This window comes from Glossina fuscipes, unplaced genomic scaffold, assembly GCF_014805625.2.
Source record: "Glossina fuscipes isolate IAEA_lab_2018 unplaced genomic scaffold, Yale_Gfus_2 2, whole genome shotgun sequence".
NCBI classification, from domain to species: Eukaryota; Metazoa; Arthropoda; class Insecta; order Diptera; family Glossinidae; genus Glossina; species Glossina fuscipes.
The window spans coordinates 23813199-23834929 of NW_023998416.1; the positions used below are offsets into that span (position 1 = coordinate 23813199).

Here is a 21731-nt window from a genome sequence, read left to right on the forward strand (position 1 = left end):
GAAATAAAAACTGACGCAGAACTCTGCTTTATTTACATGAACTTCAGAGAAGTTTGAAAAGGTCGCCTTCGAATGGATATTAGAAGCGATTCCTGAGGGAGCAGTATATAGTAATAACGGATATCTATGTGAGGTTTAATGTCCGCACCTGTCGTGAAGCCTTAATCAGACGGGTTGCCCACAACCATTGGCAATCACATTCAGTTGATTCAGGACACCCCAGGGAGAAAGACAATCCCCATCATAAATTTTTTACGTCGCAGTGATCCATTTTGATAGAAACGAGTTTATGTCGTGGATGTCTCGGAAACTAGACCGAGTGGACAAAAATCTGACATAGTTATGTAAGGCTCTTTCTATATAAATAAAAGTCTTTAATTTTGGAATTTTGCTTGCTTTAAAATCATTTTTTTCAAGGTCATATTGACCCATATGGTAGTTTTAGTGTTAACGTAAATGAAGTGGATAGAAAAGTTGCAAGAAGCTTTTTTCTTTAGATTTAGACTTTTATCTAGTTCATTGAGGATGAGAGTAATTTTCATGCAAGGCTGGCAAATTTTTTCTTTGTGAACTGAACAGAAAATGATACGGATTCCAAAAAAAATTTGCACTATCCTTACATAGCTTGTTTGCACGTGTTACAAATGTTTTGATAGAAAAATGAAATTATGTTACACTAATTTTTGTGCCGGAACTAGAGGCTTCTCTATAGAGAATACGCGCGCAGCTTTATAGTCTTATCTGGTGTAGTCTGTGAGTAATGAGTAAAAATCATCTTTTGTTCTCATTTGGAAACAGGGTATTGTAGACGTCTCTTGCGAAAGATTTCCGATACCAGTCTATGTGCAAATATCTCCAATATCTCTGCAAACTTGAAATTTGAATTGAAGTCCAGGTGAATGTTTACAACAGACATTACATAGACAAACGGACGGACATGCTTAAATCTATTCAAAATGTGATGGTGATCAAGAATATATATACTTTGTAGAATCTCCTCCTGACTGTTGGAAACGTTTTGTCAAAGTGATTATACCCCTTACAAGCGGCAAATATTGTGCCGACTTTTATCGAAATCGCGCTTCGCAACTATTGCATTAGGCGAGGGAGATCTATATATACATTCTCGATCAGTGCGGAATGCACATAAATGGGCCTGTCCATTTGTCTGTCCGTAGCTCTTTTTAGGAATACGATGGATGATGGATATAAAAAATTCGGACACAGCCGAATGCGATAGATTCTTATCTATGTATAAATAAATATAAACTATAAATAGCTTTTATTAAAAACGTTAACATTTATTATAATATACGTATTTGTAGAGTTTAAGTACTTGAACTAACTAACTTAATAAAATGTATCACGTAACGATATCACAAATTCTTACTGTGAACTTTTCATTGAAATAAATAATAAATGATCTAAATAATTGAACTAAATTAGCGGGAAGACCATAAATGCAATACTGTTATTTTTTTAAAAGCTTAGCAACCGACAGTATGCGTCTAGCTAGTGCTTTTGTTTTTCTTTATCAGAAGACTTTCCACGTTCTTCTGTATCATGATCTTTGCGTGGTGGAGGATCATTAAATTCTTGCACTTCACCGGAGGCCCAAATACAATAAATGAAAGCAGTTACGCAGAGAACTCCGAAAGCTACCCAGAACACAGTGCGCCATTCTAATAGGGTTGCCTTCAAGTTGAACAAGAATAAAATATGTTTTTCTTTTCTTTTTTTTTCAAAACACAGTAGAATAAATTTTAACTTACATTTGGTGTCATTACACCCACTAAGTACGGTGTTATTACACCAGTAATGGCTCCAATACCGTTCGTTATGGCCATTAGAGTGCCTGCGTAGTTCGGACTCATGTCGAGTGGACTTAGTTTCATGCCAGCGTAAAAGGCGCCCATTAAACCCATGCATATTGTAAAGAGTACGACCACAGCCAGGCGATCACAGCCGGCATAGGAGGCAGCCACCATAAATATGGCCGGTCCAAAGGCCGCTAAATAAAATTTTGAATGGATTTTGAACATAAAAAGTAAGCAAAAATGAAAAAGGGCTCACCTATGCCGGTCATCATCTTTCTAGTATTAGTTATATTTAAAATATTGCGTGTTATTAGCCAATCGCCGACAAAGCCCGAACCGATCGATACAATCCACATCATAATGTAGGGCAGTGATGAATAAAGTCCATTTGCTTTTATAGAAAACTGCATGACATCTGACATATATTTTGGTAAATCTGTTACCATTATATAAAAGCCCCAGTCATGGCCAATTTGTGCACAAACCAACGCAATCATAGGTACGCTAGTTAAAATAGCTTTCCAGGGAGTAGGCGCCAAGTTTTCTTTACGACCCAAGCTACCCAATTCTTTGGCCAAATACTCGCGTTCACTTGGTTTGATATAGGGATGAATAGTGGGATCATTAAAGCATAAGAAACACTAGAAAGTTTCGAAAAAATATTAAATTTTCTAAAAAGTAAAAGATTTAAATGTCACTTACAAAGAATATGAACCACACCACGCCCAAACCGCCAAATATATAAAATACTATGGGCCAATCGAAAGCATCTAAAAGTACGCCAGATAAGAGATTACCCAAAATTGTGCCCACTTGGCCGCCGCCTAATACTAAAGCACCAAGTTTGCCGCGTTCGTTAAGTGGCACCCATTGGGCCAATAAAACGCTTAACGCAGGAAAGGTAGTTCCTTCTCCCAAGCCCATTAATATGCGAACGATTATCAAAGCCGTAGCACCTCCACTTTTTATAGCCACTGGGGTAATCAATGTAAAAAAGGCCGTTGATAATATGCCCAAAGATAAAGTCCATTTGCCACCGAACTTCTCGGCCAATAAGCCCCCCGGTATATGCGTGACAATATAACCGATATAGAAGGAAGATAGTATAAAACCTTGTAATTCCTCTGACCACTCGTAGGTACCGCCGGTCTAAAGTGACAATAGAAGAATTACAATTTTTTTTCGACAAACCAAAAACTTCGAATGCGAAGAAGCTTTACCGACGTTCCATGGTCCATATCGTCTGCAAGACAAACTGCTGCCTCACCGTCAATATCTGTATGGTTTTTCTTCACAACCAATTCCGTTATGGCTATTGATAAACTGATACGCATTGTATAAGCATTCAATATGGCTAAAAAGCCCATTATAGCCAATATAACGCGTTGAGGTATAAGAAAATCTGAAAAGAAACGACGAATTTCATGTTATTATTATGATCCGCAACAAGAAAAGAGTAGTGAATAGAAAGGAATTAAAACAAATGAAAAATAGCCGAAGTGAAGACTGGTAGAGGGAACACTTGACAATCCTTACTACATTCCATAAAACCTCCATGAAGCATTTTTACATTGTTTTACAGTATTAAAGTAACTAGAATTTTTTTTTGTTGGCAAGAATCTAAGGATAGCACAAGCTTTCTTTCCAGAAATTAAGTGCATAGAGAAGTTCGTAGCGGTATGAAAATTGAAAAAATTTCCTCTTTCTCACTTATCACATACAAATTTGCTGTGTTATATAACAAAGAATTATAATATTGTCTTTTGGCAATGCCACGCCGGCATCATAGCTACATATTATGATTTCGATAATAAGCTTGTCTGTCCGTCTGTCCATCTGACTATGTCCATATATTTTTATGTTGAACATGCAAGTTGAAATTCTTAAGATATTTTAATAAAATTTGGTACACTATTGTGCTTTAGGCCTATTTGACCTATATTCCGTAGGGCCCTTTGGACCTTCTTCTCTTGAAGAAGTTGTTAAAATAAGAAAACATTTGCAATCTTTAAAATATCGCGATAAAAATCACTAAATTAATGTGAAATATTTGGATTGTAGGGGAATCATGTTCGTCCACTTGTCTGCCTGATGTCTGTCACTACACTAACTTGTTGCGGGCCGCATACGCAGATCACATTTTTTCACAATTCTTCAGAACTTCATAGCTAATTTTACAATTCATATGTTATTTACATGCTTCATCTTTGGTAACGGTAACTGAATCCTTTATGCGATTGACTTGCAATTTTAACGTGAAAATTTTACTAAAGATAATGTTAAGACGTAGCTTGATATTCCGAACTAAAAGCTTTCAAAAATTTTGAATTTCTTATTTTTTGAAGCAAGTAACGAAATAATTTTGAATTCTTTATTTTTAGAAGCAAGTTAGGAAATTATATGTTTTCTACTAAAGGTGGTGAGACTCTCTGACTATGGTAGGAAATAGTACTTAGTCCAATCTTTTCCTCAAACGGATAGAAAAAACTAATCGAATTTCTATTTCCTCTAATCTAACAATATATATATGTATATTAGAGGGCCTCCTACACCTGTGCTGTTAATATGTTCCCCTGCCTTATATTCATAATAAACCGATGCCGCATTTTAAAATCAATTCAAACTTTTTGTTAATAGATTTATTTGTTGAGTAGAAATTTTTCAAGTATTTAGCATCATATGCAAATTATGTGCAAGCAGAGCCAGCCGTACCGTGCTAAAAAAGAAATCAATTTTATTTACTTGATTTTACTTCACGAATTAAGTATGTAATTTTCGAGATAATTTGCATAATTATATAAACAATTGATTTTACAATCAAAGATCATTTATCAAATATAATTTCAATCTTATTAAACTCTGACGTTTTAAAATTACTCTAAAGCTTACTTCTAGTATTGCTAGTATGCTAATAAATATAAATTATGTACAATTTGCAGAATTGCTTCGAAAAACTTGCTAATAAATTAATTACACAAAACAAAAAAAAAAATTTGTCTAAGCTGCGCTAACTAACAAAAAATGTAATCAAATTCTTAGATAAAAATAAGTAAAAACTATCTCGGGCCAGGCAGAGCCGTCCATTAAATGCCCTACATCACCCTACAATAATTATTCATCTAATTTTTCAAAATAAACCGCTATATAAGAAATGGTCGAACAAGTGTCCAATTTAAACCATTTTTGATAATGCCTTTCGGTCAAAACCCGTAAGTGTACCAATTTTCATCATAAATATCTCGAAAATTACGATCTGCAAGTTGTATACGAAAAAAAAAAAAAGAAAAAACGGACGGACGAATAGAAAAACAAATTTCTATGACTCTGAACCAATCGGTCTAATTAAAAGTGGGTCTTAAGCTTTTCTATATTAAGCTTTACCGCTTGTTAGATATGTCCGCACAAACTTGGTATACATATAGTGATGTAGGGTATAAGTATGTCTTTGAAGATGAATTAGAACGGATTGAATATGAATAACTATATATAAAAGATTCTTCGCTGATTATATGTTAGATTATATTCAACGCGGATGGAAGTCCATGAAATATTTTCACACAAAAGGCAAATCCGTTTCTCTTACATAGCCTTCGACCGCAACGGTATATTGACTGTAAAGTTATCTAACTATGCTGATTTGTTTTTTTCTTTTCGGTCTGTAGTCGATGCTATGAATTTAGATCAGGCATGGGAAACCACCGGCCCGTTACGTTTAAAATTTCAAATAATTCAATTTGTTTGCACTTGACAGTACTGCAAATGCATCGCTCACTAGCGACGCAGCTTTTCAACTATCATCTAGGTTCGACCTTGAAATATTTATTTACAACTAAATGAGTGACAACCAGGTGACAGTTTAGAAGCAATTCTTCGAACACCTATTCACAAATTATATCCTAATTATGATCAGGGATATTCATAAAAATCTGTTCTGTTACCCGACGCGATTTGAAAAAGAAAATTGTCACTTTGATGAAAAATTTTTCCTCCCCCAATATAGACGATGTCTATTTTCAACAGGACACCACTCGTGAAACAATGGCGTTTCGATGTGATTGATTTAAAAGGATGTCGTTTGTTAAGAGATTACATATCTACACGCACAGACTTTTCGAGTCAATTGCATGTTATTCTAAATTAAGTTATTTTTGTCAAACAATTCTGATAACTTGTTTTTTTTTTTTTGAAAAATTAACACGTTCGCGTACGGTTACTGCATGTGCTGTACTTTCGTTTTGCTCTGGTGGGTTAGAATCGCATATGCAGTACATTTTGTTTGGACTAACCGAATACTCAGAATTATGGGGAAATTTAGAGGGAATCTAATAGAATCCGATTGCCGTCGTCCTATTGTCAATATTAATATCACTGACTGATTAAAATCACTGCATAATAGCAAGATATAACCGCATCTAAAATTTGATTGATCTTATGCGAATTGTTAAAAAAAAAATCTATAAAGACTATGCTTTTTGTCTATCGAAAATGTATATCAAATATAGTTCACTTACCTGTTAGCATTGACATTGATTTTTAATACGTTGTTTTAAGTTAAACTAAACGTTTATTCTCGTATATGAAATTCAAATGCATGCATATATAAAGTTTACTGACGTATATTTTACTACGTGTTTACTTCCTGTGTGCTGTTGAACGTGCTTGAATTTCATAATCATAAACATTTAATTAAAGCATTTAATTAATGAAAAGTTCGAAAAACTTTAAATCAATTCAAACGTATAACGTTGATGTTATACGATATTTATAAACTAGTAGTCGCTTCATAAATCTTTAATATTTATCTGATACACTATGTAGTATACTGAACAATTCAAGCTGTCACAATGACTTTTGCCAAGATAGTATTTATGACTTTGAATGATTATTTCTAAATAGAGCTGTCAAGTTTTTCAATTTGTTAATCTTTTAAAAATTCAACGAATTTTTTATATCTGTTATCGGAGAATTACGGTCAATTAATTCTGTCATCTATCTATAATCGATGTTTGAGGAATCACGTAAGCCTGTGTGTAAAATATCTTCCTTATTAACGATAGGTAGAATGCGTTCGAGCTAAATCTTTACTAAATAGCATAGCATAGCAGTAGGGTTTTGCCAAAAAATGTTGTATAGGATGCTGGTAGTTAACTTTTAATTGACGCAGATTTGGACTTTATTAAAACAACATATTGTTTATTGGAGGATTGAAAATGTTTGTGCGTTATCTGAAAGTAGTCAAGTTTTTATATAAATTTGTCCCACACCTATTAAAATAATTCTTTTGTCTATTTAAAGATTGCAATCATTTCACATCAAACGGCACTTGCCCACAAGTGAGTTATAAAACGATGTTTGTTATGCATTCACACAAACCGTAATAATGTGTAAGGTACATTGATGGATTCGTTAAACGTCTCTCATAAATTGATTGACCGATATACGAACTTAGAACTTGGAACAAACTTTCAATCAAGTTTTTATACTTTGGACCACACGCGCTGCAACGATATATTAATTTAGCGCTGATGAATGCAACATGCAGAAGAGTTTTGTTACACTTTGCGGTTCAGAATCACTTCCTGCATTGAGCAAACCATGTCTGTCCGTCTGTCCATCTATCCATTTTGTTTTTTTTGTATTTTATCTAGAGGGCGAAAAATTTAGTACAATGGCCTCTCTTCGCGCAAGTACGAACACTAACGGCAATTGTTCGCATCGGATCACCTTCTGAACACTTCTAATATAACATCTGTTCGATGCATGAGAAAGGTGAAAAGTACAAATACTTGAGGGTTCTAAATTCATTTGAAGGATTTGGATTGGATTGGGGTTAACTTTTTGAGCCCCTTACCTTATAACTGTTCGCATCGGATCACCTTCCGAACACTTTTAAAATAGCATCTCCTCGTTGTATGAGAAACGTGAAAAGTACAAATACTTGAGGATTCTAAATTCATTTGAAGGATTTGGGTTGGATTGGGGTTAACTTTTTCAGCTCCTTACCTTATAACCGACTCTACGAAACCTGAATCCTTATATGGAAAAAAATATCACCTTTGTGTATTTCATGACGAGAATTGCTTCATAATAACGTTTTGCTGCTGGGAGCATTCTTTAATATGTTGGGTCTCATGAAACTTATGTCTTCACACCAAAAATAATTTATACCTTTTGGTGAATTAGTACGAAAAAAGAACAAAGTGATATAGCGTGTCTATGGTCCGCCTTGTCCGACTATAATATTCTTACCGCCTTATTTAATTTTCTCATGTTCGCAACCGCGAAGTCTAGCCTGTACAATTATTTATGAGATGAGGTTGTCAGATATCATAAAATTATTCCATATACGACATACGAATTAACATAATAAATAGAGAATTATTTCACACACGGTATCAAGTTTCCGCTCTTCGATGCAGTCAAATATCTTAGTGATCATAGCTACTGCTAGCTATTCAATCTGAGTCAATCACAGTTTTCATCTTGATTTTACAAAAAACGACTTTAGCAGATCGGGTTGAAAACCCATTCATTCCTTAATGTATTTATAGCCAGCATAAGAATCATGTCGTTGTGTATTGACGAAAAATGTTGGCATTTTTTTATTTGACGATTGTATGGCAGTTTTTAATGGATTCATACACATTTTCATCTAGCGGATTAAGGCTTCTGGCGAATTTTAATTCTTTTTCTTAATAATAGGGGACTTTTCAAGAAAAATGACTTTGAATTTCAGCTCCTTAAGCGTTACAAATGCAAACAATTTGAAAAGACTCATGCGTGCATTGATCGCGAATACATTGCTCATTAATTTATTCACATTTATCAAAAGTCAAAGTTAGACTCTTTGAGAAACGCTTACGCGTCAGTCAAGTTTATATTTTTAGTTTCAATATAAGTCTTTTTTCCCATAGATTGAACTATTAGAGTGTTACTGTTTGGAGTGTTTGCAAACTTTTATTTTTTTGTTTTACTCTTAACATTGAATTTAGTTTTAATGTAGTGTTTTTATTTAGTTTTTTTGTTTTTTTTTTTTTCAAATATATTTTCATTTCGTTAATGCATTGTAAAATGAATGTTATGTGAGCGGTTGGCATAGATTGAATATAACACGATTCACTTGATTTATTTTTTACTATTTTATTTCAGGCAATAGATATAATTGAATAGGAAAAAACAAATTAACAATATTAAGGTAAAACACCTCTATGAAGGCAATCACATTAACTCAATTATAAATTTGCGATATTGTCGTAATTGTACATACAATGTATGCAATGAAATATGTTTTATTCCGTAGTAAATTGAAATTTATTAATAAGTTGATGCGTAAATGAAGAAAGAAAATTTGCGAACAGCACGCACTGGAAGCATATCAGACTTATTTTAGTTTACATAATTTCACCGCAAACAAATTAAGTTTTTACAAAGAGTATTTCTATTGCTTTTGTTGCGTGGTTTCCGCTGAGATCCCAATATCTCTATTTGATTGTATGAAAGTCGTTTAGTTTAAGTCGATAATGTTAAATATAGCTTTCAGACTTGCGTGTTGCTAAAAGCGCGTATTAGAGAAATTCTTCGCTAAATTGAGTTAAACCTTAAGAAGGTAGTAAGAAAAATGGTTAGTTGGCGAAATTGAAAAGTGTCCTCGTCAACACATTTGCATGTTTTCCGAATACTTTCCAAATTTTTATTATCAAAAATTAACGCAAGGATTTCATAATCTCTAGCAAGACAATTTCCAATTCTCAATATAAATGACTGCCGAAAAAATTACGATAATAACGATCCTATCCAAAGATTGTGCAGGCAGTGTGTTGAAAACTAGAACGTGATTAATTTTGGTTGCGTGAGTAATTCTGTCCAAAATAATCAAGCACTTGAGTACGTTACGCGGAAGGATTTTGTGCAACTGATGTCAGTGAGAACTCATTTTAAGCATGAATAGGTCCTCTACGCCGATGGGGAATGCGTGGCCGTAATAAATGAAGAAAGAAAAATCAATTACCGATCTCTGAGATTAACTGAATTGATTGAGTTATGTCCGTTTATTTGCGAAATTGAAAAGTGGACTTGTATGGTCAAGAAAGACGGCTATAATAATGAAGAAATTGAGAAGAAATCAGAGAAAATGTAATGGGAACACAGACATGTTTCGGTCGTTTGACAAAAGATGGCCCCACTAGAGAAGGTTTTGTTGAAATTATCAGATATGAAACATAATATTATTAGTTTGATCATCTGGTAACAACTTGGTCTTGAAGTATTGGAGACTCCGCATCAAATAATTTTTTCCCTGTAAAAATGTCAAGTTTTGTGCAGGGAAGGTTTACTTTTCGTGTTTAGTTTAAGGGAGCAGATTAGGACCATTAACATCGACGATAAAGCTGAATATCAATGGCGATGAAATCATCACTAAGGCGCGTTGCCAACAACAATTGATCCAATTGAGCCAAGAAACGAGAATGATAAGCCGTGATATCGTCATGATATCGTGAGTTTTCTGTGTAAACAAATACGGCCCCATGTAGAAAAACTCGTTCAGAAAAGAGCTGTTATCAGCACATGTTACTTCTTTCGATTATCACTTTCCAAACGATGGTTTGACTGAGAAGCGTATCATGTGAACATAGTAAAAATTGGTTCGATTCGTGGACAGCCTCAAAAGAGGGGAAGCTTTTCCGTCTTGGTATCCGTATGCTACCAGAAAGGTGGAAAAAAGTATCGGCTAGAGGATGGACGGACGTACCTTTTTTTCAATACAAATTTCTAATTTTTGATAGAAAATAACGCCAACTCATCTGTTCTCCTACTAGAAATATTATAAACAAAATTGTGCAGAAAGAAGCATTTACAAGGAGGTTAAGAGTTAGTACTAACCAAACTAAAGTTAGTAAAATAATTTGAAATTTTTAAACATGGATTGTTTTCGTAATGTTTATATTTTTTTCTCGGTATTTTATCAAGTTATTAAACCTAACTTTGTAAGTAGACAAAAAGAAGTTTCAACGGCATTTACAAATTATTCTTGGTCAGCAAAGTTATGCATATGTTAGCAACTATTTGCGGTTTTTTTAGTTCAAAAACTATCATTCAATTAGGGAATGTCCCTTATAGGAGTAATAGGATTATGGCTACGGAGAAGAGGCGAAGAGAAGGAGATGGTTCTCATACAAAAAAATATAATCCCCATACACTTTGGCATAGCCGAAGGGATAAGAATTGCGACTGTCATGTCGGTGGTCGTGCGTTCGAATTTCAGTGCGGTAGACAATACTTTGTAAACAGCTGTATATATAGCTACTTTCACTTACATTCGTTTATTGATACCTTAAGTCTGAAAATGTTGCATATAGTTGTGACCGATATTCTTCGCTGTAATATCAAAACGGTGCGGTTAGGCTTAAAATCATTTGTTAATACCTTAAGCTTTAACAGTATTGTAAGAAAAAGAAAACAAAAATCTTGTACTTTGAATTTTGCTGCGTTTTTAATCGACGATCCTCTCTATAATGGCGTAATTTAAGTCATCCCGATATTGTTGCTTAATTCGGTTGAATATTTATTGTAGCCAGCAATGAATAAAAAAAAAAAAATGCACCTCAGATTTTTTGCGCTCTCGTAAGGCACAGGAACTCAAGCAGCGAAGAAAATGTTGCAGTTGGAGGCAGAAAAGTTAGTGATAGCTTGCGAGTGTTAATGAAGCGTTGCTTCTAGCAAGGGCTATCTTTCAGACAAAGAGTGATTGCTTGCAGGATCTCGTTAAATTAGAATCAGTGTCAATGCATCCACTCCGGAAATTCGAAACTTAATAGAACAGTTTTATAAGACACGAAAGTATATCCGCAATGTTTATTGCTATGGCGGCATTGATGAACCATACTTTTTGCAACAAGCGAAGCAGTGACAATCAATGCCATATTTCGTGCCTAGGGTTGCATGGAATCATTTAAAATTACATATATATATATAGACTTACGTTGGAGAAGAAGTTTGGCTACCTCAAGCAAGGCTACCTCAACTACGCTTAACTTGATTTTTAAATTTTCTTAATCAATCTTTTTACACTCTACAACACTTGTGGTACAAGGATATCCGTCTGCCCTGTTCTGCCCTGTTATCTATCTTGTGTTCTTGTGTTCAATCTACAGATCGCAATTTTTAAGATATTTGAAATATAGAAATTTGATAAGCTGATCTGGTTTGTCCCAAGGATGAATAGTGTTGAAATTGGTTTGGTTCAGCACCACTTTTTCGATCACTTCCCCTAAAAAATGTTATTTTGAAAAGTACAAAGAGAACTAGTGTAGGGTATTTAATGACGTGGCCGCGGCCTATTACAGTGATTTTACTTACTACTACATCTATCTATTATTGATCGAATAAAAATTAACTGTAGACTGATTTATGGCTATTCTAGTATAATTTATTTATAACTCACTCATTTGTATCTTTCGAGCAAATTTACTGCATGCTCAGTACACAGAATTTCAATTTCTGAGTAAAATTGTAAAAATCCATCTAGTCACGTGATTGTTTTACTTGACATATTAATTAATATGAAACTGAATATTTAATTGTATTACTATTTAATCGCTGATATGCGCGCCTTACTGCGAAAAATTAAGAATTCCATAAAATAACAATGAATACGTTTGATGGTTTTTTTTTTCTTTTTTTTTTTTTTTTTTGCATTATTTTCCCATCGGAATTGTATTGTAATAATTAGCATTGTTGTAATAGTAATAAAAGATAGTAATCTTTTGTTGAAGTTGAAAAGTAATTATAGTGACATTTAGAGTTTGGTAAAATTTTTAGCGCACGATTATTATTATTATTATTATTTATTATCGTAATTATATGTCTTAATATTTAATACAAGTGATTGTTTAATTGCTTTGTAAGCGGAGAAATAGATTATTGTACCAGTTGATTGCCTGAAAATATTAACTGATAAAATTCTAAACATACGAGAGAACACGCCATAATTTCCTTATAAATTAATTAAGACTTTTAAATGATAAGCAACGGGAAAATATACCTTTATACTTCACTATCACTTCTGGTGCAAGGGTATATTAAGTTTAGGCAGCAGTGTGTAGTACTCTAGCGAACTTGAGATGCCTTTTATTTCACCAATCGATTGTATCGATTTAAGTTTGTCTGTCTGTCTGTCCAGTTTTTGTTTAATCTTGGCTCGAAGAAGAACGCTATTGAACATAATTCGGATCGACTCACTTTTTCGTCCAAGGCCTTACATTGAAAAGTCTTTTTCTTTCTATGAATAACTTAATGATAGGCCGTAGCCTACTAAATATGTTTTAACTTGTTCTAAATTGAGTTTAAATTTTCTTTATCTTACTTTATAACACATAAACCATGTTAAATTTGTTCAACGCTTTGGCGTTTATAGATAGGAAGATAGATTCTTCTTGATTGGAGGGAAAAAGCAGATTCGAGTTGCATACCTTTATCGCTCTGTCGCTTTGTTGATATGGCTTTGCTTATGGATGGTGGCTGAAAAACTTTTACTAACGTGAGAAGATTGATCTCAAGTGTTTAATGTCCATTAAAAGCGTGGCAAATTTGTCTTGTTGGTATATTAAACATATTTTCTCTCAAAAGCATTGAATTAAGCAAAGAAATTCAAGTGTCAAGTTATTTTTCAATTTGAAAAAGTAGCTCATCCAAATTAGTTAACTTTAACGCCATAAGAAATTGTAAGGAATGCCATCGCAAAATGAGCTAAAAAAATGTCATAAAAATCCCTGAAAAACCTCACCTGTTGTCATCTGTATCCGCCGAATCCATATGAATGCCTTTCAAATAAGCAAAAAAACATTTGAATGTCTTCTTCAGAACTACTTATAAAAAGTGAGCCGTTATACGACTTTTTACAATAAGTGGTTGTAAAAGTGACCCGCTCCGAACCATTCGTCCTTGGGCCAAAACACGTCGGCTTACGTAACTTCATAAAAATATCTCGATAAAAATTAAAAAAGAGTAAACAGGCAGACGTGTAGACGCATAGACGGACAGGCCAGTTTGCATTGATTTATAAAGTGATTCCGATTCGCTGAATATAATAAAGGAGAGGTCTACCTCAAATCCTTGATACATCCGCATAAACTTAATACATCTTTGTAGCATAAACAGTGTAGGGTATAAAAATGTTGACGATTAAATGTCTAGTAATTAAATTCAAATTCACTTTCATAGATTAGTTTTGTTTTATTACTGCACGATCTTTGCTCTTAACTTCGCAAACAAATAGCGAAAAATAGACAATGATATATGTGACATAATATTTTAGTTAGAATTTGGAGAAAGTTTCACTATCTGAGTTAAAAGGCTTATAGCGAATGCAAAAGAAATTCTTTTAAGGGCGATTAGGATTTCTCTTTAAATTTCTCGCGAGATAATGGAAATCGCTAATGGAAAACCATATTTTGCAGGAACAACAGGCTTAGTTCAATAATGTCCGATTATCTAGCACTCTAGCCAATCTAGAATTTTTTTTAACCTAATAAAGGGGAGATTAATAAGTGCAAAAAAAGAAACGTTATCAGTCCGCATATAACTACAATTACCAGAGGTGTAAGTATTATACAATGTTGGTATTAATTTTTTCCCGTATATTACTCTTCAGCTAAGTTAAGTGCGAACATTTAAGTGTTTTTTTTTTGTTTTGTTTTTTTTTCGAAAGATAAACGTGACCGATCTCAGTATTATATGTAAGTTATACTTTAGATAGGTTATGTTATGGGATTAGATCACATAAGACGATAGGTTTGGTAAATAGAAATGCCGTATAAAAGGTTAGGTGTCTCATTTTTAAATAGCCGGTCATATATTTATTAGCACAGATATTTGCTTTGATGTGAGTGTACCAGTGAATGGACCAAATGCGGATGCATTGATTGTTTTTGAAAACGTAATGAATTTATTTTGTCTGATGATGACAAGCACCACTTTATTCGATGCCCTCAACCCTTTCAATCCCGCCACTTTAAAACTATTTTACTTATTACTTAAAATATTATGATAAGTACTGTCTGTTAAATATGCCTGCTTATCATTTATCACTAAAGGAAATTTTGATGACGTCAATTAGTATCGGTTAAAACCCTTCACTATCAGTTTATTGTGAGAAGTATATGGGAAAAGTACGTTTTCGCTTGACGACTATCAGGAATTTCTTTTCATAACCTACATCGCTTGCGGTAAGGAAACATTAAGTTAGTCTGCATATTTGTATGTATGCAAGAGAAATTGAAACGTGTCAACCTCTTATTATGTCGATCAAAATAATTTTCTGAAAAAGCTTAAACATATCTATCGTCCGTTTGTCCATTTAATTGCGGGTTCAGCCTAAAGTAGTTTTTTTTAACTTAATATTTTACACATATATGCGTTTGGGCTCAAGGGTGAAGGCTAATGAAAATGGATTAGGTTGGACCACTTCTACGAACACTGTCTACGTAAAAAATTTATTCGGCCATTTTCCTAAACATTCTTCGAAGGACTTAACAACTTCGTTTAATTTGCTGGAAATGATAATCTCGCCAGTTAACGTATTCTAACGTAAACTGGCACTTGGGATTTTACGTTTTTATCCGACTCCTTTTGCCAGTACTTACTTATTACATTGTGATTTCTAGGTTAACCTAGGTGTTATTTACTATTCTTGGGAAAGTCTGTTTATACATTATTCATAAGAACTTAAACACATTGTTTTCGTATACGTTCGTATATAACGAACCCACTTGACTCGGCTGGCTTTGCATTCTGCTTATATATCCTGTTGTAAGCAACTCCCCAATACCAGATTTCATTGCGACATTTCCATGGTAATCGTTTTGTACCTTTGAAATGTTCTCCGAATTGTTTTTTACCTTTTCGCCGATCGCCGGCTGCGTCGTCAGATAACGCATCATGATTCTCTATTTGGTTTTTACCACATTGAGAATTGGTTTTTTAGAAAATCGATTAATTTTCATGCAGACTCGTTTTATCATATGCGGGTTTTTTGCAAAAACCTATTTGTGTATATATAATGCAATCTTCACATACATTACTTTTTTATTTAATAATAACGCAATTAATCTTCTCAGTCTTCTCAATCTTACAATCTTATGACCCAGAAAATGCGAATTGATATTGCCTTTGAAAGTAAAAGCCAACTCAGTGCTTGATTTTTAATCTTCAACCTTGAAATTTTAATGTTTTAAAAATCTTTAAAATTTTAAGCCAACTTAACTAAAACCAGAAATGGTATTAATTCACGACTTCTTAGCAAAATTTTTTTGTACCGTGTCTACATTTGTAATCTATTAATGTTCATTCAAAGGATAAGATAGATAATACTGCTATGTCACGTTTCACTGCATAGATGAGAATAGGAATCTTATTTACAAAATTGCATTTAATCCAAAAATTCAATATCATTGGAATTTTTTTTTTTTCACCTTCTTAACAAAGTTGAGGAAAGCGGGTCTTTGTTTTTTTCTCACTCGCCGGCTTATCTCTTGTGTTACGGTGTCTACATTAATACAACTGGCTCGTGTTTGTAAATATTTTACGTATCACCTGTTCAAATTGCTTATATTTGTTCATTGTTTCGTGTTTTATATACGCGAACGAAAGAAACATCAAAGCGTTCTGAATTTTTCATCCCGTTTGCAGCATTTAAATTACAAAGAGTATAAATAACATGGGGATTCGAATAGACTTTTCATATAGGGTTCAAATTAAAAAAAATGTCGATAAAAATTTACCACTTGGCATATGTAGATAGAATAAATCAGTACTTTAAGTTCAATGATGGGTCCATACCATATTTATGCACTTGAACACAATTGTATTCAAAAAAATTTATCACAGTCAATACGATCTGTTTACTTAGAGAACATAAATGTTGCCGAAAAGTTCAAAAGAAAAATCAAGTTTGATATGATTGCTATTCACTTTGAAGTAATGCACTGATGCCAATGTTTAATTCAAGCACCAAACATACTTTATGGGCCCACACTACAGTTGTGTCCACCATTTGAATTGGAAAATATATTTGAGAGTCAATATGATCTGTTTACTTAGAGAATTTTTCTTCATTTTTCCTTGTTTACGCAGACAATTGAAAAAGCCGATGTACATCACGTGTCCTACTCATAAATTGTGATGAATTTTCTTTAGTTACTCATGTTTGATATAGTGTTTGATCGCTTTGAAGTAAGACGCTGATCTCAATGTTGAACCCGTTAGAGAGAAGTTCGCCAGATTTGTGGTAAAAAAATGTTGCCTTAAAAACGATGCAAATCGCAAACGTCCGTCCGTTAAACTCAGGAAATAATTATCAGCTTAGCCTGGGAAGTTATAACGCATTGCCGCGTATTCTTTAGACCTGATATCTTCCGATTACCATTTATTCAGATCCCTGAATCCATATACAGCAGGTCAGTGGTTGAAGAAGTTGAAGATGTGTGAAAATTGTTCGATATCGGCAAAATAGTGCCGCTTTCCCGATAAATGGCAAAAGACCATAGATGGTCCATATTTCGATTATTAAGCCTTGTAAAAAGTTTATTTTAATTAAAGTTGAATTTTATTAAAAAACAGAACTAATTTATTTATACACCTATCAAATCCTTTTGCCGATTATGCGGAATATGTCAAGGGGTCTCTGGTGATTAATATTTTAAAGTAAAATTTCTTATAAATTGCTTTTCACGAATGGTTGGATAGACACGTCGTGTGCGGTGTTAATTAGTTGAACGTGAAGAATGCAAGAATACAAAGCGTTAGATTTTGTGATTTTGTGACGAGTTTTTAACATTTAAATAAATTTATTTCACTTGCAGAGAGCAAAACGGATGAATTCAAGCAGAAAGTTTACTTACATTTAGAAAGGTTTATGCCCCAAGCAGGTTGTTGCGTCATTTTCGCATATATATATATATATTTATATCTATATATGTGTGTGTATATATATGATATGATTTAATCCAGAATAACACGAAAAGTTTTATAAAGATGTTTATATAAATTTTTTTTCTTCTTAAGCTAATTGCATTTGGTTTGCAAATTTAATTTTTATAACCCTAACCATTATTGTTTAATGCAAGCAATGAATTAAAAAAAAAAAAAACAAACACTTGCTTGACTATTTGTAGAACAAATTGCACATTAAATTTAATTTTAGTTTTAAATATTTATAATTTATTTTCGTCGAAATCAATATTATTTAGCATTTGTTGTAAAATTTTTTAGTTCATTTTTTTTTATTTTAAATCATTTTGTTTTTATTATCCTGAAATAATTTTTTTTATTTTTGTATCGTTGTTTCACTTTAACTTTGTGGTGCTATAATAATGCTTTGCTATAATCCTTTAAATATCGTAATATTGTTTGTGTGAAAAAATGCTTGTTTTGTTGTTTTTTTTTTTTTTTTCGTTTCAACGGCCGTTTATCTGCTTAACGAACGTTAACTTTCAAATGAGAATATATTTTAAAATGTCTTTAGGTTTTATACGGAGATAACTCGACAGTGCTGTATGCACGCGTTCTGTGTGTTTATATGTTTTTATGGTTATTTGTTGCTTATAGCTTCATTCTTTTGTCGTTGTTATTGTTGTTGTTGTTGTTGTTGTTGTACTAAATAGCGTACATAAGTATTTCGTATATAATGATCGTAGATAAAGTGATTTTTAGAAGAGTGTTAGAATACCGATGAATGTGTAAGCACATGCTATGTATAATTTAGTTGACATTAATATCATTTGTATTCACGTTATTGATAACTTTTTGTTTTTATGCACTTTTTTTTTTTCTCAATTATCAATAGATCATTATACCATACAGCATTTGCGGTATAGGGTGTACTAAGTTTGCGTGAAAGTACGTAACACTGAAAAGAGCTTACGGTAGAGTCATCTTTTATTACATTAATCGATTCAGAGAATGACTCGGAGCTTATTTCTTTGTCGGTCTTTGTTGACCTGTGTGATATCGGTCCATGTATTTTTGTTTTCAACCCACACGTCAAAATTATAGAGATATTTTGATCAAATTTGGTTCACTGACGAATTTCGGTTCAAGGACGAAGGCTATTGCAAATGGATCCGGGCAGCCCAATTTTTCACCAACTCTTTATATAGAACGCCTTATTTGAAAAAAACGTTATATGGAAAAAAATTGTAATTTTTAAAATTTTCCGACAAAGTTCACTGTATAATAATATTAGGGCATACTAAATTAATAAGAAACATTTGATTCGGCTAAGGAAATTTTTTGAACCCACTCTCATGCAACTGGTTCTACGAAAATGCAATCTCTTTCTATGGTAAAAAAGTATAATTTTAGTGAAAATTGGTTTATAATAGTAAATTGACGTAGAAACCAATCTTACCGAATTTGGACTACGTAGGGCTGCTTTTTTATTACCATCGCATACAAAGATTCTCAGGAAATGTAAACCTTTGTATGCCTAAAAAGCCCAATTGTTAATGTTGCACGATGACAATTTGTTCATGACCGTAATTTGGCGTAAAAATTATGTTGACCAAATTTTCACCAAATGAGTCTATTTCTTGGCCTCCAGTCCTCGTAAAATTTTTGGTAATTAGTAATCCCTTCAGAAAAAATTTTAATTTTTAATATTTTTTTATTGAAAATAGCAGTTAAGCAAAAATGTTAACAGGGGGGAATTTGGATTATGTAGGCGTATTTCTTAGATCGTAAGCTCTTTTTTGGAGAGAAAATCTATTTTCTAGTTTATCATAAGTGAAACTGAAAAACAGCAAAACTTTAAGCAAATAAATTAAATTTTCTAAATTTGGATCACACCATGGGTTGTTTTGCGCATACTCCAATATGCGACCTTTCATGAAAACTATGCCTTTGCATGAAAATAATGTGTAGTTATTGGTATATGATTACCAAAACGAATGAGTGACTGTATTAGGCGAAGTGCGGCAGGGTATCCAATGGTTTGCCTTGCCCGATTATAATGTTATTATGCGTTGAATTGTTATTGTTGTCGCTGTTATAATAAATAAGCGGTGATTGTAATAATGTTTAGTAAAAGCATTTTTACTTTCTAATGATTTAAAAATACTCGGCAAGTTATCGGAGATGCAGGAACACAAAAAAAGAGACATCGTTATCGTAACAGTTCCAAGAATCCATTTTCTCTACAGCATCGTTTCTAAAACGTAAATAGGATTTCGGAATGCATCCAGAAAAATCTATTGATTGGAACTAGATGACTCGGATCTCGCATTCACACTGGAAACGTCTCTTATCGAGTCTAGAATCGTCATATCACAATAGATGTTGAGTATGCCTGCTGTGATGTTAATCCAATGGCGGACGCTTCTACAACAACTATCACTTTACTATGCTTGCATCTATATTAAAGATACTTTCTAATAATGGGAATTTTACAACTTGACATATGAAAGCTTTCATTATAAACAATTTAGTTTTTTTTTTAACATTTTTTTTTTCAATTTTTTTTTCTCTCATGTTATGTTAATTTTTGCATTTTGTAATAATTTCATTGACATGACAATCATTAGCATTAGGTGAGTTTTAGTTTTTATTTTTCCCGTTGCTAAAAATTATTAGTTATTTTTTAGCAGTTTATCGCATTATAGCTTCTCGGATGTAAACCTCATTTATTAGATTAATTTTTAATTTGAAATAAAAAGATTGAGAATTTTAAGAATAAGAAGCAGTAGCTAATATAAAGGCGTACCAAGCTGAGTGCATATCTTTAAGACACTTCTTCGTACACAAAATAAGTTAGAATGCTGTAGTTGGGCAAGGTCGATCTTGAGATCCCTTACATCATTTCACCTAATACAGAAGAAACTAGCGATCCTTTTCTTAATAACACAGCAAAAATTATACATTATTTTTAAGTAAATGCATAATTTCGATGAAAGCCATCATATAGTAACATGATCAAAATGTTAACTAAAATTGTCCAAAGTACGCAAGCGGTCTTAAGTATAGATTTTGAAATACAAGTCCCCTTTGGTTAACTTACTAAGAACCGGTAACATTTGTCTTACTCCCTGCAGAAATTTCGTAATGGAAGAAAGCTGACATAAAAAGAGGTTTGTCAAACCTACCTGGTTTTGTTTTTTGCCCTGAAATCCTACAAGTTTTACAGTGAGACATAACCATTTTATTAGAGAAATGAAGAAAAGTTTTTTCGGCTACTCCTTCCCACCCATCACTTTTATCTTAAAACGGAATATGCAAATATTTGTTGCTGCAAAGATGTCTTCTACTTTTCAAAACAAAGAGTTTCCATTTTACGTTGCAATGCCAGCTTGAATATACATATACTCTTTGGCGTCGGGTAAAAACATACCCGCATCCCTCTGTGATTCGTTTGTCTAATAAAGACTGTTTAAATATATAACAAGTACGAACTCTATATTGGTCCACGATAGGATCTTTTACAAACATCGTCGTTATTTTGAAAAAGACTCATAGAAAGGTGAAAAGTAAATTTTCATATTTCATAATGTCGGATGGGCGCGGTTGATTTTATCTGCTTTTGTAGGATAAACATGAAAATTTATATCGTGTGTCTGCTGCAAATGTGTTCATTTTTGCGACAATGAGTACGTTCATGACAACAATTAACAGACAGATAGACAGACGGGCAATGAGTGCAAAGAAAATGCGTTCGTGCTTTGACGATAATTAATTTAGCTCAGTTAGGAACCGTTTTGAGAGCTTTAAGGTATTTATTTGTCTGTGTCATTAAATTTAATTTTTTTAAGGAAGTCTTGAAGTCCTTTTTTAGAGCTTGCCCATGCAAAGGTGAGCATTACTCAATAAGTTAATGGTTTATTAGATAATATATATGTAACTAAGGGCATGAAATTCAATTTGTTTTAT

At 33.0% G+C, this 21731-nt stretch overlaps 1 protein-coding gene across 1 annotated transcript; it reads right to left on the minus strand.

Moving 5' to 3' along the window:
- Window positions 1-1365: 1365 nt before the first annotated feature.
- Window positions 1366-17830, minus strand: LOC119633111 (putative inorganic phosphate cotransporter). The gene is made up of 6 exons (XM_038026358.1): window positions 17714-17830; window positions 3038-3219; window positions 2520-2966; window positions 2074-2458; window positions 1773-2011; window positions 1366-1695 (listed from the first exon to the last, which is right to left on the minus strand). The coding sequence occupies exons 1-6, from the start codon at window positions 17751-17753 to the stop codon at window positions 1513-1515; spliced, it is 1476 nt and encodes a 491-aa protein (XP_037882286.1). The 5' UTR covers window positions 17754-17830; the 3' UTR covers window positions 1366-1512.
- Window positions 17831-21731: the final 3901 nt, after the last annotated feature.

Bases quoted from the DNA above. Each gene is read 5' to 3' on its own strand.
- LOC119633111 (XM_038026358.1), bottom strand. From the start codon at position 17,753: ATGACGCAACAACCTGCTTGGGGCATAAACCTTTCTAAAT. The intron at 2,012-2,073 runs GTGAGCCCTTTT...AATTTTATTTAG, and splicing joins AAAGATGATGACCGGCATAG to CGGCCTTTGGACCGGCCATA. The intron at 1,696-1,772 runs GTAAGTTAAAAT...TTCAACTTGAAG, and splicing joins TGGGTGTAATGACACCAAAT to GCAACCCTATTAGAATGGCG.